Source organism: Gavialis gangeticus, unplaced genomic scaffold (genome assembly GCF_001723915.1).
Source record: "Gavialis gangeticus isolate Ggan-Ray unplaced genomic scaffold, GavGan_comp1, whole genome shotgun sequence".
Classification (NCBI taxonomy): Eukaryota; Metazoa; Chordata; order Crocodylia; family Gavialidae; genus Gavialis; species Gavialis gangeticus.
Window position 1 is genome coordinate 28,621,189 of NW_017729022.1, and position 14,399 is coordinate 28,635,587.

Below are 14,399 nucleotides of genomic sequence, written 5' to 3' on the forward strand. Positions count from 1 at the left end.
AGTGTTAGCAAGGATAGCCAAGGCAGGGTATAAATGCCCATAAAATAGTTAATCAAACCACAGAGTCTGGAATAAAGTCTGGCTTATTCCTATCTGTATAATTCAGTACCATCTTGTTCCAGTCCACTGTCACATGTAACAGTAAATATATAATACCTCCTTTATCTGGACAAATAAGCTTTTATTTGCATTTTTAAAGCTATATTCTCCGCAAAGCAGAAGTTTCTGAAGTGCTCTGGAGAGCTGCACAGTTTAACAAAACAAGCCTATCTTAATTTTGGTTTCAACTATTTCTTTATTTAATGCCTGGAAGATGACACTTTCTTATGAACACTAACAAGTTCTGTGTTATTCCTTAACAATTTCTAATGTAACTACTGCAATCTATTTTTGTGCAGAGATTTAAATTATAACAGTCTGGATGAGTTCCCCAGCGCTATCAGGACACTCACAAACCTCAAAGAACTGTAAGTATTGAACTTGGCTCTAGAAAGAAAATGGTTTCATTTGATTTATTGACTGATTTATTTTAAAAATGCTGATGATTTTATCAGTGTGCTGTATAAGTAGTCTCCTGGAAATATCACTAAACAAACCAATATGTAAAAGAGGTAATTTTCAATATTTAGTTTTGAACATTTACATGATGATAATTTTTATATTTTATATTGAATCATAGTATTTCAACAGGGTTTCATTTTCTGGAACACTATGCTTGAAATACAATATAGGAAAAGAGTAAAAGGGGCACTCTTAATTCAGCTTCAGCCCCAAATTGGAACTGTGTTTGAAATGGGCATTCAAAAAAAAAAACAACAACTACCATGTTCTGCTGGGCAAAGAAACAGAAGTAGGGATTCATGTTAGCCCATAGGAATTATATTTTTTTCCCATTTTTAACTTTAATTTAAAACAGTTTCTTTTCAATGCAAACATTCCTCTGTAATGCTGTAAACCCCCAAACTTCTGAAAGTACAGGCATAGTATGTAAAGCAGGTCAAAATTGATCGGCATAGGTTATAGTCCAGACCAAATGAACTACCAAAAAGACACAAACAGCATTAAAAGTTACCAGTGATCTAGATTTTTAAAGTTATTTCTATGTGATTTATCTACTGTGTTAGTAGCAACGCTTTATAAATTTTTTTAAAAATATGAATGATCTCAGATCCACTGGACTACTAACAGTGGTTTGTGCTGCTATTGCACAATAGAAAAGGAGGCATGGGGTTTCCTTCAGCATGAGAAATTCCCAGGCAATGTAATGCCATAAAGCAACATCTGTACCAATACTACAGATTTGGCATAGGGAGCATATCAGGATTAATTTAATATGACCATGAGATACTAAATTCACCTTATTCCAAGATGTCATAAGAGCCCCTTGGGACAATAAGCAGTTAGCTTACCATATTACAAGCTGGAAGTAGCTTCTGCTGACTTCAGGATTGGGTTCTTATAGGCTAGGAACATAAATGATATGCTGAACACAGATCATAAAACATAGAAGTTGGAATGGGTGCAATCCTTAGTGCTTTGAATGAAACAATATGTTGCCTGACAATATTTCAGGTAGTGGTCTCCCCATAGTAAGGTCTCCTAATGTCAGACTACATAGCTTCAGCCAGTATGTTGAAATGCCTTTAATTCAGTCTCTCTTGAATAGGAAAACTGCTCTGAAGCATGAAATTGCAATAGTTTAAAATGCCAAGTTAGCAAGGTACTTTAAGAATTTGCTTAAGAGCTTTGCTCAATTAAGATTTAAAAGCCAATCTGTAAAGCATCTCCTGAGTACTGACTGCCTTGAGCTTCCATTGATTTAAATGGGACTTGAGGGCATTCAGTATCGCCTAACAGGTGTGTGGCACTTTGAAAGATCAACACTTAGACCTGCATCTTTCAAACACTTACGCACCTTCTTTTAAGTGCAAGTGCTCCTCATGTGCTTAAGGCTGAGTACATGAACAAGTGGTTGCATGACAAGGAATTGAAGCCACCTTATATATAAACTGCTTTACACCATGTAGCTGTCACTACAAATTTCCTTTTGAATAAAGGGAATGTTATTCCCCTTAAACCAACAAGGAAAGCTCTAGTTTGTGGAAGGACTAGTATTCTCCCTGCAAGTTAACCAGGACATTTCCTTAGCTACTTCTGCCATGCAGGGAGCAGAAGACTAATGTGGAGAGTCCGGCTCAGTGATATCTGGGCCATCAAATGAATCATTATGTTGGTTTTAGATAGAATAAATGGGGCTTTTCATTTTTGGGGTTTTTTTGTTTTCATTTTGTCTAACTGCATCATAGGCACATTTGTTGTTATTGTTGCTGTTATATGTGATATATAAGAAGTGATCCATATTGTAGAGCCTTGCTTTTTTAACCCAGTAACAGAGGCAGGACAACTGCTTCAGTGAAACTGATAATCAGGACTTGGTACAAGTAATGACTGGGGATGCTTGCATCAGTGAACAATTCAAGGCTTTCTAAACGCACAAATTAAATCTGGAAAGCCTTTTTCATACCCGACTGAACTAATGAGAGTTTCCCACACAAATCATCATTGTTCCTTTTCAAACCTTAGTTGTTTCTTTTGTTTTTAACGATGGTGAATTACTCATATGAATAAAATTCAGTAATTAATTATATAACAAAGACTTGGTCTCCTTCCTAGAAGGCAGTAGGCACATTATATAGCTTGTTCATTTGGATAATGATTCAAGAAAGAAAGAACCCAAAGAGGTTCAACATATGCTATGTCATGACATTACATGTTGCATAAACTCAAGTAATCCCAGCAAACGGGATGAAGCAAGACAAATTTTGAAAACAATACTTTTGATTTTTCCTCAATCAGTATTATAGTCTCTGTCTTGACTAGATAGAGCAAGACACTGTTGCCTACAGCTACAGAGGTTTTCAGTGCATTGCATTATACACAGAAAAGCTATTGTGAAATAAACTAGAGTATGAATTCAGACCACAATAGCTCTCCCGCACTGACTCCCTTTGTGGACATTCTTCTTATACAATGGAACTACACCAGGGGTTGGCAACCTACAGGGGTTGGCAACCTACAGGGGTTGGCAACCATGGGCCAGATCTGGTCTGTGACTGAATCTTGGTGGCACTTGGCGATGGTGGGGAGCTTCTGCTCTGGGCCCTCTCCCCCCGTGCCACTGTGAGGATGATTGCCAGAGGGGACAAGGTCCTAGCACTTGCCCACCTCTGACCCAGGGGAGGGGAGTCATTTCAGCCCTCAGCCAGAAAAGGTTGCCTACCCCTAATTTACATTTCAGGGGGATGCTGCTGGTTTAACTATGGCAGCAGCATTAAGGCAGCTGGGACTTCTGGTGTTGATGCCATTCTGCCAGAAGCTTGTCTGCAGCTAAACCAGCTACTCCAAATAAACTGTGCCAGCAGAAGCCACCTATGGAGGGTTGCTAACAGAGCTGTATCAGCTACAGGATGGTGATATAGGACTTCTACCCAACGTAGCTTTGCCAGCAGAAGCTGATAATATAGGAAAAGCCTAGGAATGCTTTTTGAGCTTAGTCTACTCCCAAAGTGGACTCAGCTAAACTGCAAAAAATGGGATTTTCAATGCAGAATGGGCATATCCATATGGGGAGATAGTGCACAATAGCTATTCCAGGTATGAGCAAGTTTGTAGTTCTGTGGTACTCTGGAAAATAAGGAGTTATTCCTAAAATATAGCAACACATTGGTTTTTTTAAACATACCACAGGTCTCGTATTTGTGCTTTCTATTGTTATGCAAATTATTGTTTCACTTCTAGGGGATTTCATAGTAATAACATCAGATCAATACCAGAGCAAGCATTTGTGGGGAATCCATCACTTATAACAATGTAAGTAGCCTCTTTTTGTTTGGTTTGAGCATTTTTGTTTGGGTTTTTTTTTGGTAGAAAACATGAAGTTGAATATAACCTTTTTCTTCAGCGTTTTATTTTTTTCTATAGTTCTCATTCTATACGTGTGTTGTATAGTAGCATAATGTGAGTGGACTGGGTCTAATGCCTTTCAAACCATTCAGCTTTCCCAATCTCACATGCTACTCTTGTAGGGGGATAAACAATCCCCCAGTGACCTTTGACCTTTTACTCAACCTCTTACTTCTGATCAACTTTTTTGACACCACAGTGCAGGAGCTAGCAAAAGATTATTTTCATTTGTTTATGCCAGTCTCAGTTTGAATAATGATGAATTGCTAAATAAAAGCCTAAATAAAATATCCACTTACCTTGATGGATTCTAAAGAAAGCTGTGCTACCTGGGATGAGAAGAATAGAGACCTTTTATAGCATGGCAGAAATAGTCTTCTCCTCTCAGGATCTGACAGATCAGTGTACCAGAGAATTTTGTACATCCTCATAGACTGTGTCTAAAGACCCAGGGCTCTGATCTTATTAACAAAAATGTTTCATCATTTATAGGAAATACAGTCTTATGCTTGCCCAGACTGTTATGTTATATTACTTCCAAACTCAATACAGAGTGGTAAAAACCTGAGTTTGCCACTTGCTACCTCTAACCACATATAGACCATCTTTACTCCAAAGAATGCCTGCTTTTGACATTAGTTTTGTTCCACATGTTGGAGAAAGTCCTTTTGTTAGCATTGCAGAGCCTTCTGAACCATTGGCAAAATTTAAAAGAAAAAGTTTTTCCTCTCCTCATCTTTCATAGCAAAACAGATATTTGAATACAAATTGTGAAGATTAAATATCTTTGAAACATTGCATCATAGTTTATATGTCTAAGTACACCTATCTGCTCCAGAGCAAATAAAGGAGATTGAACATTATTCCTTTAGGTCATAAACCTGAAATGGAAAGATATATGAAATACAATATGCATTGTTATACTAAAGCAGACCAGCCATTGAGCCATCATCTCTCTTCTGGTAAAGCATGGCTCCCTCAAGCTCATGGGTTCAACTATGCAGGCCTGAGGAAGAGATGAAAGCTATCACTAATACAGTTTTAAAGCTTGTAACTACTGCCTACAAAAACGCTGGTGTGCACAAAAGCAGCGTGACTTAAAAGTGCAATAAAAGGTTTTCCAGTGAAATTCCTGTTTCTAGACAGGTAGATACCTTAAACATCACTGATCCATATTTGATATTTTACCTTGGGTACCCTACCATTGCCAGTTTGGCAGGCAGATTTCACAAATGGAAGAAAAAAAGGAAAATCTTGTTGTAGCAGGGTAATATGAAAACATAAGAAAAGGATAGCCTGTTGAAACTGCTAAAGCATTCAAAAGGTGGCTGCTACAGATGGATAAAGAGTCAGAAAGAGAGACGGTCAAAGGTGCGTGAAATTTCCATATCATCATCCTCACATAGTCGCACCTCTATTTCTGAAGTATACTCTCACATCTAAAATTATCATTAACATGTCTACTTTCTTCTTTTTTGCAGCCATTTCTATGACAACCCTATCCAGCTTGTTGGAAAATCTGCATTTCAACACTTACCAGAACTCAGAACCCTGTATGTTTTCTTCAAAAACTCGTTGACATTGAATATCCATTTCATCATGAAGATTGTCCTGTACTTTTCTCCCAGTAACGATATTTTGTTTTCAACTCTAGGACTTTAAATGGTGCTTCAGAGATAACTGAGTTTCCTGACCTGACTGGGACAACAAGCCTAGAGAGTTTGTAAGTGATAGACAAATGCTTCAGTGTTATGTAAAACAAAACATTAATTTTCACACTTTAGAGTGAGAGAAAGAAAAAATAATCTAATTTTTTTTTTTATTTTAACAGGACCCTCACAGGAGCACAGATCACCTCTCTTCCCAAAACCGCGTGTGATCAGTTACCTAATCTCCAAGTGCTGTATGTTTCAGTAAGGCTAATAATGCCTGTTAATGCAGAAGTATAATGGCTGGATTAAGTGACATATGTTTGTGGAATACTGTAATCTACTTATTATCAGTTTGTTGGTTATTTGCATTAAATACTACCTAGAATTCAAATCAAAGATCAGAGCCCCATTGTGCTAGAGTGTGTTCCAACATGTAACAAATAAAACAGTCCCTGTCCTGGAAAACGGACATGTCAGTCAGGATTTTCCTGATAGGACCAGTGCAAAAAACAATTTTTATATATAAATGATATTGTACATTTTTAGGAAAAGGTAACACAAGATGCAACTTAATAGCATCAGGAGAGAAGCCATCAAGGCTAGTTATAAGACTTTTATTTTTGTTTATAATTTCTTCTATGGTAATTTTGTTTAAAATGATCCAATTTCAGATTTCTTACTAAGGCAGATATCCCACTGAAGTAAACAGAAGATATACCCAAGTAAGGACTGCAGCTCTGGGTCCTTGTTATAGCCTTCTCTTTAGTTTACATCTTAACCAGGCATTTCTATCTGACTGAAATTTAAAGCAGTCTGTTTCTTGGACATGTGGAGGCATACTTTTTATACTAGTGAAACCAATATATTATTTTATCTTGCAAGTATACCACAGAGTTAGCTTAATCACTAATAAAAGTAATCATTCTGTCCACCTCTTTGTGAATGAGCCAACAGCACTTCACTTTATGTATTACATCACCATAAATGTATTTGGTATTAATTCTCTTGGCCAACATTGAAATAGCACTAATTATAACACATTATTTGAGCACCAACATAGATGTCACGAACATTTTCAGAAAAAAAAAAATGAATTCTAGTTAATGAGCTAAATAAATTAATTTCCAGAACATTAAAAACCACATTGCATTGATAATAATGGGAATTTTACATGTAAACTAAGTTCTACAGAGCTGTACTATCTTGTGAAGGATAAGTACTTTCCAGAGCAGAAGACAAATAAAGCCTTTGCCATAAGAAATAAAGTATATAACACATGCTGAAATGGCAACAGTAACTTGAAATGCATATTTCTGTCTTGAAATTGTGCACCTTTCATATTTACAATTCAACTGGCTTTTACATAGCTTTTAATATTCTGGAAATGATTATTTTAAAACCATTAGCTAGAACTTAATTTTTCTGGAAATGGCTTTGACATCTGCACTGGTACTCAGTGCACTGTATTACATAATTGAATTCAAGGCTTCGTATCATATCATTTGTTTATAATGGCAGAATACACTGGTTTAATTTGCATTGTTTTGGACAGCATCCATTCTTTGCAGGATAGTGTGGGCCTGTAGACCTCAATCTGCTACGTCTGACTAGTACAAAAAAAATCTGAAAACAGGCCGAAAACGTATTAAGGTAACCTACCCTGCAAGAGCAGGAATACTTATGATTGAGGCAGCTCCTGGACAGTGTGTACAATCAAATCAAACATATTGCTGTCATATACTTCATTTGTTTTCACAAGCAAGCACAGGGTAAATAGTTGGAATGCTTTCTTCAAAACAACAGACAAGTATAAACAGAATTAAAATGTTTCCAGGAAAGCAAAACATAGATTTGTAATTCCATAAAGGTGTGCCAGTTCTAAATAATTAGATTCAGACAGAAAAATATATTACTTCATTAACTGATAAATTAGAAAACAGAGACAGAGGACATGTTTTGTATTTAAAGGTAAAATCCCATAATTTTATACAGGCAAAACTCCCATTGAGTTTGATGGGATTTTTCCCTGCACAAAGGAGTACAGGATGGGGCTCTATTACACTGTGTCTTTCTTCTTTTTACAATTTCTGCAAATTACCATGGCTTGTTTTTGATTAGTTATATTATACTATAAATCAGTCCAGATGTTTCAGTTATTTTGTAATTTGTTGAGTTTTGGCTCAAGTCTTTTCAGGTTTTCTCCTTGCAGTGATTGATTTCAAAGTTAGTTCTATTTTTTTCTTAACCACTTCCCTCAGCTAAAAGATATAGCAGTTCTAAGGGTCAGAGGCATAATTATTTAATTTAAAGTATAGTCTGGAAAGCTGATTAAATTTCAGCATGATTATAGCTAGAAAGTTTAGGATCTTCTCTCACAAAATATAAATAGACTTATATAGTAGATTATTTTAAGTAATTAAATTAAGTGCAAGTTAAATTTTGAAAAACACTTAAATTGTGATGTAAATTGAGTAATACAGACAGATATACTTTCAATATCACTATCCAGAGAGTCAAAGGAAATCTGCATTTGGGGTGGGTTATCCTCAGATGTAGTCAAGAGAAAAGTATTCACTTTTTTATTATAGCGTCACAGGGCTTCACTCCTTTCATATACTATGTGTTGCAGGGATCTGTCTTACAATCTTTTAGAAGATTTACCCAGCTTTACGGCTTGCAAAAAACTTCAGAAAATGTAAGTCTACAGATATCCACAAAGTGTCTTAAGAAGGTAAAATGTGTGCACGCACACCTGGCGTGTGTACACCCCATTAATTTTGTTACTGATTCAAATTTGGTGATGTTTGATTTGCCCCCTAGCATGTGTCTTTTGATTTCAAACCTAAAGCTATATATGCAGTCTAAAATACTCCTCAAATTTTATGTTCTATGAAACCAGTAAGACTCTCATTGCTTTTTCAGTGACTTGCATCATAATGAAATCTATGAAATCAAAGCAGACACATTTCAGCAGCTGGTTGCCCTGCGTTCTCTGTGAGTATAGCCATAACAGCCCTTTACCTTGGTTCTCAGAGAACATGCACTCACTTCCAGTGCCTACCCCTCAACAGTTCTGTTAGTATTTTCTCACTTTGATCATTCAGACCACTAGGTTATATTTACCAAAACAAAATAAACATTTTGAAATTGAGCATTTCCAGCAATGAATTCACAGCTGTAAATGTGCAGCTATAATAGCTGCAACTCTTAAATGTTCCTAAAGAACTAGGAAGGCATTGAAACAGATCTAGTATGTTTTGACAGGTAAACTCAGTAGTCACATGGAGAAAGCTATGTGACTTATGTCAAAAACACATAAAAACATATATAAGCTCTGATCATGCAAATTCTCACGTACTGAAGTTGCTCTTACTAATATTAGCACTTCCAGTGCAGTCAGTAGGATTATTCTTGTGAGCAAGGATTACTCATACAAGTATGTGTTTGCAGACTCCATAAACTGCTTGGAACAGGCATACTCAATCTCCAGCTCATGGGCCAAATATGGCCCATGGAGCCATCCCAACTGGCTTGCAGGACTTCGTATGGGTCCAGAAATTTAGTAGCAGGGAAGCGATGACCATTAATATGGTTACCCTCCCTCCTGCCAAATGCCCAAACCCCGAGCCTGGCCATGCCCCCTTCTCCCACAGGGCCGGGCCATGCCCCCTCTCTCCCTGCTTTTGGACTGGAGCTGGGCCATGACTTTTCCACCCCATAGAACCAGGCTGGGGCTGGGCTATACCTCCACCCACTCCTTGGGGTCATGCCATGCACCTTTCCCCCACTGGGGCAAGGTTGGGGCTGGGTCATTCTCCTTCCCCCTGCAGAGCTGCTCCCTGCCCCACTCCAAGGAGCTAAATGGTGTGCAGCATGTCCAGGCACCAAATGAGGACCACCAGCTGGATCTGACCCACAGACAGACCAGGCAGTGCTTATCTGGCCCATGGGGGAAAAAGGTTGAGCACATTTATTTAGAAGATAAGTGGCATGATAGCCATTTACAAATTGGTGTTATTTTTGTATCTGTCTGATGCCAATGCATTTAAAACAGAATACATCCTTGTCACCATGTGATATACATGACCCCATTAAGCACAGAAGCCAACTAAAGGTATTTGTAATATCACTAATACCTTTTTTATATTTAGCATTGCAACTAGTTCTGTGAAAGCTTCCAGATATATTCTGAGAGTATGTAATTTTGCACTACTTTTCTTGCAGGGATTTAGCTTGGAACCAAATTGCAATTATTCAGCCCAGTGCATTCTCGTCTTTACCATCTCTGATCAAACTGTAAGTATTTACTTATTTTTCATATTTCTTTTTTCTAAAAAGCTTACCATTTAATAGTTTTGGGCTCTGGTCAGCAGAATTTCTGGCTTAAAATCAGTAACTAATCTTCTGGACTGCTGAAGCCCCTTTTTAGATTTTGCTCTTTCACCCTATCTCCTCATTCTCATGGGTATGATAAAAAAGCCTTCCATTCATAGCAGTATATGAAAATTATCTATCACAGGACACAGACAGATGTGACAGTTGAAATGTTTCCAAGGCCCCCTCTACATGTTACATTTATGTAACAATTACCCTGTTAATGACAGCATAAATAGGAAGGTTTCTACATGTGCACCCAATTTAAGGTGCCAAAAACAGGCACCTGATTTTCATTCCTGGGGGCCCAAACTGCACTGGGATCCAAAAGGGTTCTGGCACTGACAATCAACTGATTGTTGGCTGGGGTCAGAAGGGGGCAGTTTTGAAAAGCTTCTCCCACTGGGGACTTTACACTCCATGCCAGGAAGCTATGGCTGTCTGGCACAGGTGAGCAGAGCCTCTTCTGGCCAAGCAGCACTAAGGCAGGCTGCTACAACCCGCACTGTACACAGGAAAGTATAAAGGAGAGGAAAGAAGGGAAGGAGTGGCTCTGGGGACTCCCCAGTCCCCCAGACTTCTCTTCCATTTAGAGGGGAGCATAGAGGGGACTGGGTCTGGAGGGTCCAGCTACAGCCTCAGCAGGGAGGGGGAGCGAGTCTAGCTTTAGCCCCTCCTGGCTGTCCCTGTGGTGTCCCCATGCAGACCTAAACAAAAGTGAAACCATCCAAAACAGTACTTCATTTAAAGAGGCATTGTTTTGGAGTTTCAGCCACTTTGGGAATGTTTCAAAGGACACGTATGTCTGGATATCTGGCATTTCAGATGTTTCAAAGGCCTTTGAAGTGTTTTACTTATATCTGTCCACACCTACAAGAAGCATGTGTGTGTGTGTCCCATTTTTTTTCCAGCTGGCTAGTGGCTTAATCCCTTGTAGCCTAATTCAGCAGTAATGCCAATCATTATTTTCTGCATCAAGAGTAAGGGATTAGATCCACAATGGAAACAAAACATACACTTTCTTAAGAGGCATTCTGGCTTGTTTCAGTGGTGTCATTAATAGTATACCAATTTTTTCTTTCTTAATGCCTTTTTTCAGAGTTAATAGCTTATTGGTCAAAGTATTTGAGGCCCAGTTTTGCAGCTCTTATTCACAAGTACTTCCAAGTCTTTGCTGGCTTTCTCTTGCCTGCTGTTGCCACAAGAGTATCTCTTCATTGTGATTCCTTAGGTAGTGGATGGCTAGGGAAGCCTTCACTAGCGCCACACTGTTTAGGGGTAGGTGTGTTGGCACCTCTTTACAAATGACCCTTTGCCTTTCACAATTATCTCAGGATCTCTTAGGCTTGTTCATTTCCACACTTTTTCTGTTGATAGCAAAACCTCCCTTCCCAACTTAACAACTGGGTGACAAAGCTATATAGGAAGAACATAGCCCCTTGTTTATCCTCTCCTGTGTGTTTCCCTGCAAGAAAGAGCAAGTAAGCCTGAAAAAATGAAGCAGGGAACCTAGCGAGACTAGTAACTTGGTAAAAAATCATTTCAGTTGGTATTGCCAAATAGAGAGGCTGATGGGAACAAAGCATTTAACAACCAAGTGGAAGGACAATAGTAGTCAAAGAATCAGAATTAAATCCTGGCTCCACTGAAGTCAATGGAAGTTTTGCCATGGACTACAGTGCGACCAGGATTTCACTCCTGGTATTTAATTATATTGTTGATGGCATAAGAATTTCATTCCCAGCAAAGGCAACCATAATCGCACATCTGTATACCAAGTACCGTCTGATGAGCTACTGACTTTCATTAACGTTCCAGCAAACAGCCACAGGGATAGTAACATTTCTTTCCACCTTCAGTAGCAACAGGATTTTTAATAGCTTCCGGTTCCTCCCAACGTTCCCCCCTGCTTACTGACCAGATTTTTCAAATGAAAAGCAAATATTGAAGTGAAGACCATGGTGAAGAAAATGAATGAAGCTCATGGAGAAATGGAAAGAAAAAGGAAAGCTCATGGCAGCACAGTAAATGTATCCCCCATTGCCAGTTGCACTCATTTCTCTCTTACTTGGTTAAGCTCTTATTTCCATTGCTCTCACAGTTTGCTTTGCCCAAGCCACATACTTTTGCTCAGTCATGCACCCATCCCTCATTTATCCACACTCAGGTCTGCCAGCCTAAACCATCCCTCAGAAGCAGCCACTCCAACCCCCTCAGCTCCTTTCCTCTAACCCAGACCTTTCCTTCTCACCTGTCACTAGTCCTCATGAGGGTAAGAGTCCACACACTGACACCCTTTCCTAACCACAGCTCTGAAACCAATTTCCCTCTCACCCAACTCTTAGCCCTTAGCTTTACCCCAGGGCTCCCCTATTTTCATGCTCAGAGCACTCTCCATCCCACCTGGCTCAGAATTTCACCTATTCTTACCACTCTATGTCTCTGCTCAAACTCAACCCTACCCATTGCTATATATTGAGAAGTAGGAGTAGAGGCAGCAGGGGCTGATTATACTTGTAGCAGCTATTTAACTTATCTCTCAGAGCTAATCTAAATTAGCCAGTAGAATGTCTGCTCTGACACACTCCTTTTCACTACCTGAACCGTTGTTATTTGATAACAATATCCTGTCTGGTAAGTGGGTGTATTACAACCCACTTAAGGACTGGAGGAATTCCATCCACACCAAGAGGTCACCACTGGTACTATTTGGCATTGTACTTGGCAGTACTACATTCACATAGATATACTACATAACGTCTGTAGCGTAGCTGCCAAAACAGGCATTAGTGATGAGACTTAGGATCACACATTCAATAGTCTCTATTTATGACTGCAATATTTGCAAAGATCCACTTCCTAATGTGGAACAAGGTACTTTATTTCAAGAAGGAAAATATTAGTGATAACAGCTATCATTCCTCAGGCTCTTTTGCTGCTTTCTTGTGAAGCTTCTGGGTAGAATCCCCCTTCATCCCCACCCTCCAGCCTATCTCCCCACTTCAGCTTTAAAAATGTGTTTTCACAGCCTTTAATAATAAGCCACCTCCACCTAGTTGGTATCAAAGGGCTTAAAAAAGTCTTCTTCCATTTCCAGTTGGGATTGGCCCTCACCTGCAGAAAACAATCAATTCATTACCAGATTTAAAAAAAAACTAGTGCTGTGGTAGCAGGAATTACCACTGAAAATGATGATGCCAGAGTCAAGCTGTGTTTTCTTTGGGACAAGGAAATCTGTGCTTCTGAATAATGCTGCCGACTGTCACTGCTGACCAGGGCCCACTGTTTAATTTAGTAAACTTGGTCCAGTTAAATAACTATTTTTAAATATAATATTTCTAGTCCTGAAGGAAAAAAAACCCTGTAAGCTGATTTTTATTTGCTATTATACAGGGATCTGTCATCCAACCTTTTGTCCTCTTTTCCTGTGACTGGGCTACATGGTTTAACTCACTTAAAATTAACAGGAAACCATGCCTTACAAAGTTTGATATCATCTGAAAATTTTCCAGAACTCAAGTGAGTATCTCATTAAAACTAATACGCCACATTTGTGTTCATGTGCAATGGAAGGTGTGTCACTGTGTAATGTGTACAGGTCTTTGATCTGCTCTCTTAAAACTAAAACAAATATGATAAAAAAGATAGACTTCTTTTATTATACTGGCTTTCAACTGAAGAAACTACGAAGGGTTTTGAAATATTAACCTCAGTAGTTGCTTAACATGATCCACATCTGCTTCCTGGTAATACATTTCAAAAGCTGTTAAAATGATATTGCTTGCAGTTTATTGATATGTCCTCCTTCGTCCATTGATTGTGGTTACATAGCTCTTATTAAATTTAATGGGAGTTAAGTAGATACAAAGGGGAAAATACGTTCTTCAGTGTACTGAAGTACTTGGTAATATTTCGTTAAGCAGAAGCAAATATTTTTTCCTCAGAACTTTTGATCAAAGCTTAAGATTCAAATAAGCACTTCATTATTATTAATTTTTTTAATTGATAGAAAGCATTTAAGTGGATACTGGATGACAGGAAGGAAATGATTGCAGTTCTGTCAATCACTAGATAAGGCACATCCTGCCCCTTTGAAGTTAATGGGATTTTTGCTTTTTATTCCCATGTGATTAGGAGCAGGCTCTGAATCTCAGGTTTACCCACCTGAGACATGGGGCCATATAAATCATATGGCCACACACAACTTTTCTAGCACAGATCATCACATTTGGGTCTACTCACAGTAATAAAGTTAAGCAGATGCATGAGAATTGTTTGCAGGACTGAAATTTCAAATGCTTCATATTCTTAAAGACATTTCATTTTTTATTTCCCTGGATAAAGAGTGCTAAGGCAAATGTATATTTTTCCCCATGTGTAGGTATTTGCTATAAAAGGAGGAATCTCTCT

The 14,399-nt window shown here is 38.4% G+C and overlaps 1 protein-coding gene across 1 annotated transcript in view; it reads left to right on the plus strand.

Annotated features, from left to right (window-relative positions):
* The window catches only part of LGR5 (leucine rich repeat containing G protein-coupled receptor 5), a gene marked incomplete at its 5' end in the record, with an annotated part of 144,283 nt that overhangs the window by 108,626 nt on the left and 21,258 nt on the right, over positions 1 to 14,399 (plus strand). The window contains 9 exons of the mRNA XM_019515783.1: positions 399 to 467; positions 3,799 to 3,870; positions 5,445 to 5,516; positions 5,618 to 5,686; positions 5,795 to 5,866; positions 8,245 to 8,310; positions 8,538 to 8,609; positions 9,840 to 9,911; positions 13,383 to 13,508. Of these exons, the coding sequence (XP_019371328.1) occupies positions 399 to 467; positions 3,799 to 3,870; positions 5,445 to 5,516; positions 5,618 to 5,686; positions 5,795 to 5,866; positions 8,245 to 8,310; positions 8,538 to 8,609; positions 9,840 to 9,911; positions 13,383 to 13,508 (690 nt within the window). The remainder of the gene's footprint in view (positions 1 to 398; positions 468 to 3,798; positions 3,871 to 5,444; positions 5,517 to 5,617; positions 5,687 to 5,794; positions 5,867 to 8,244; positions 8,311 to 8,537; positions 8,610 to 9,839; positions 9,912 to 13,382; positions 13,509 to 14,399) is intronic.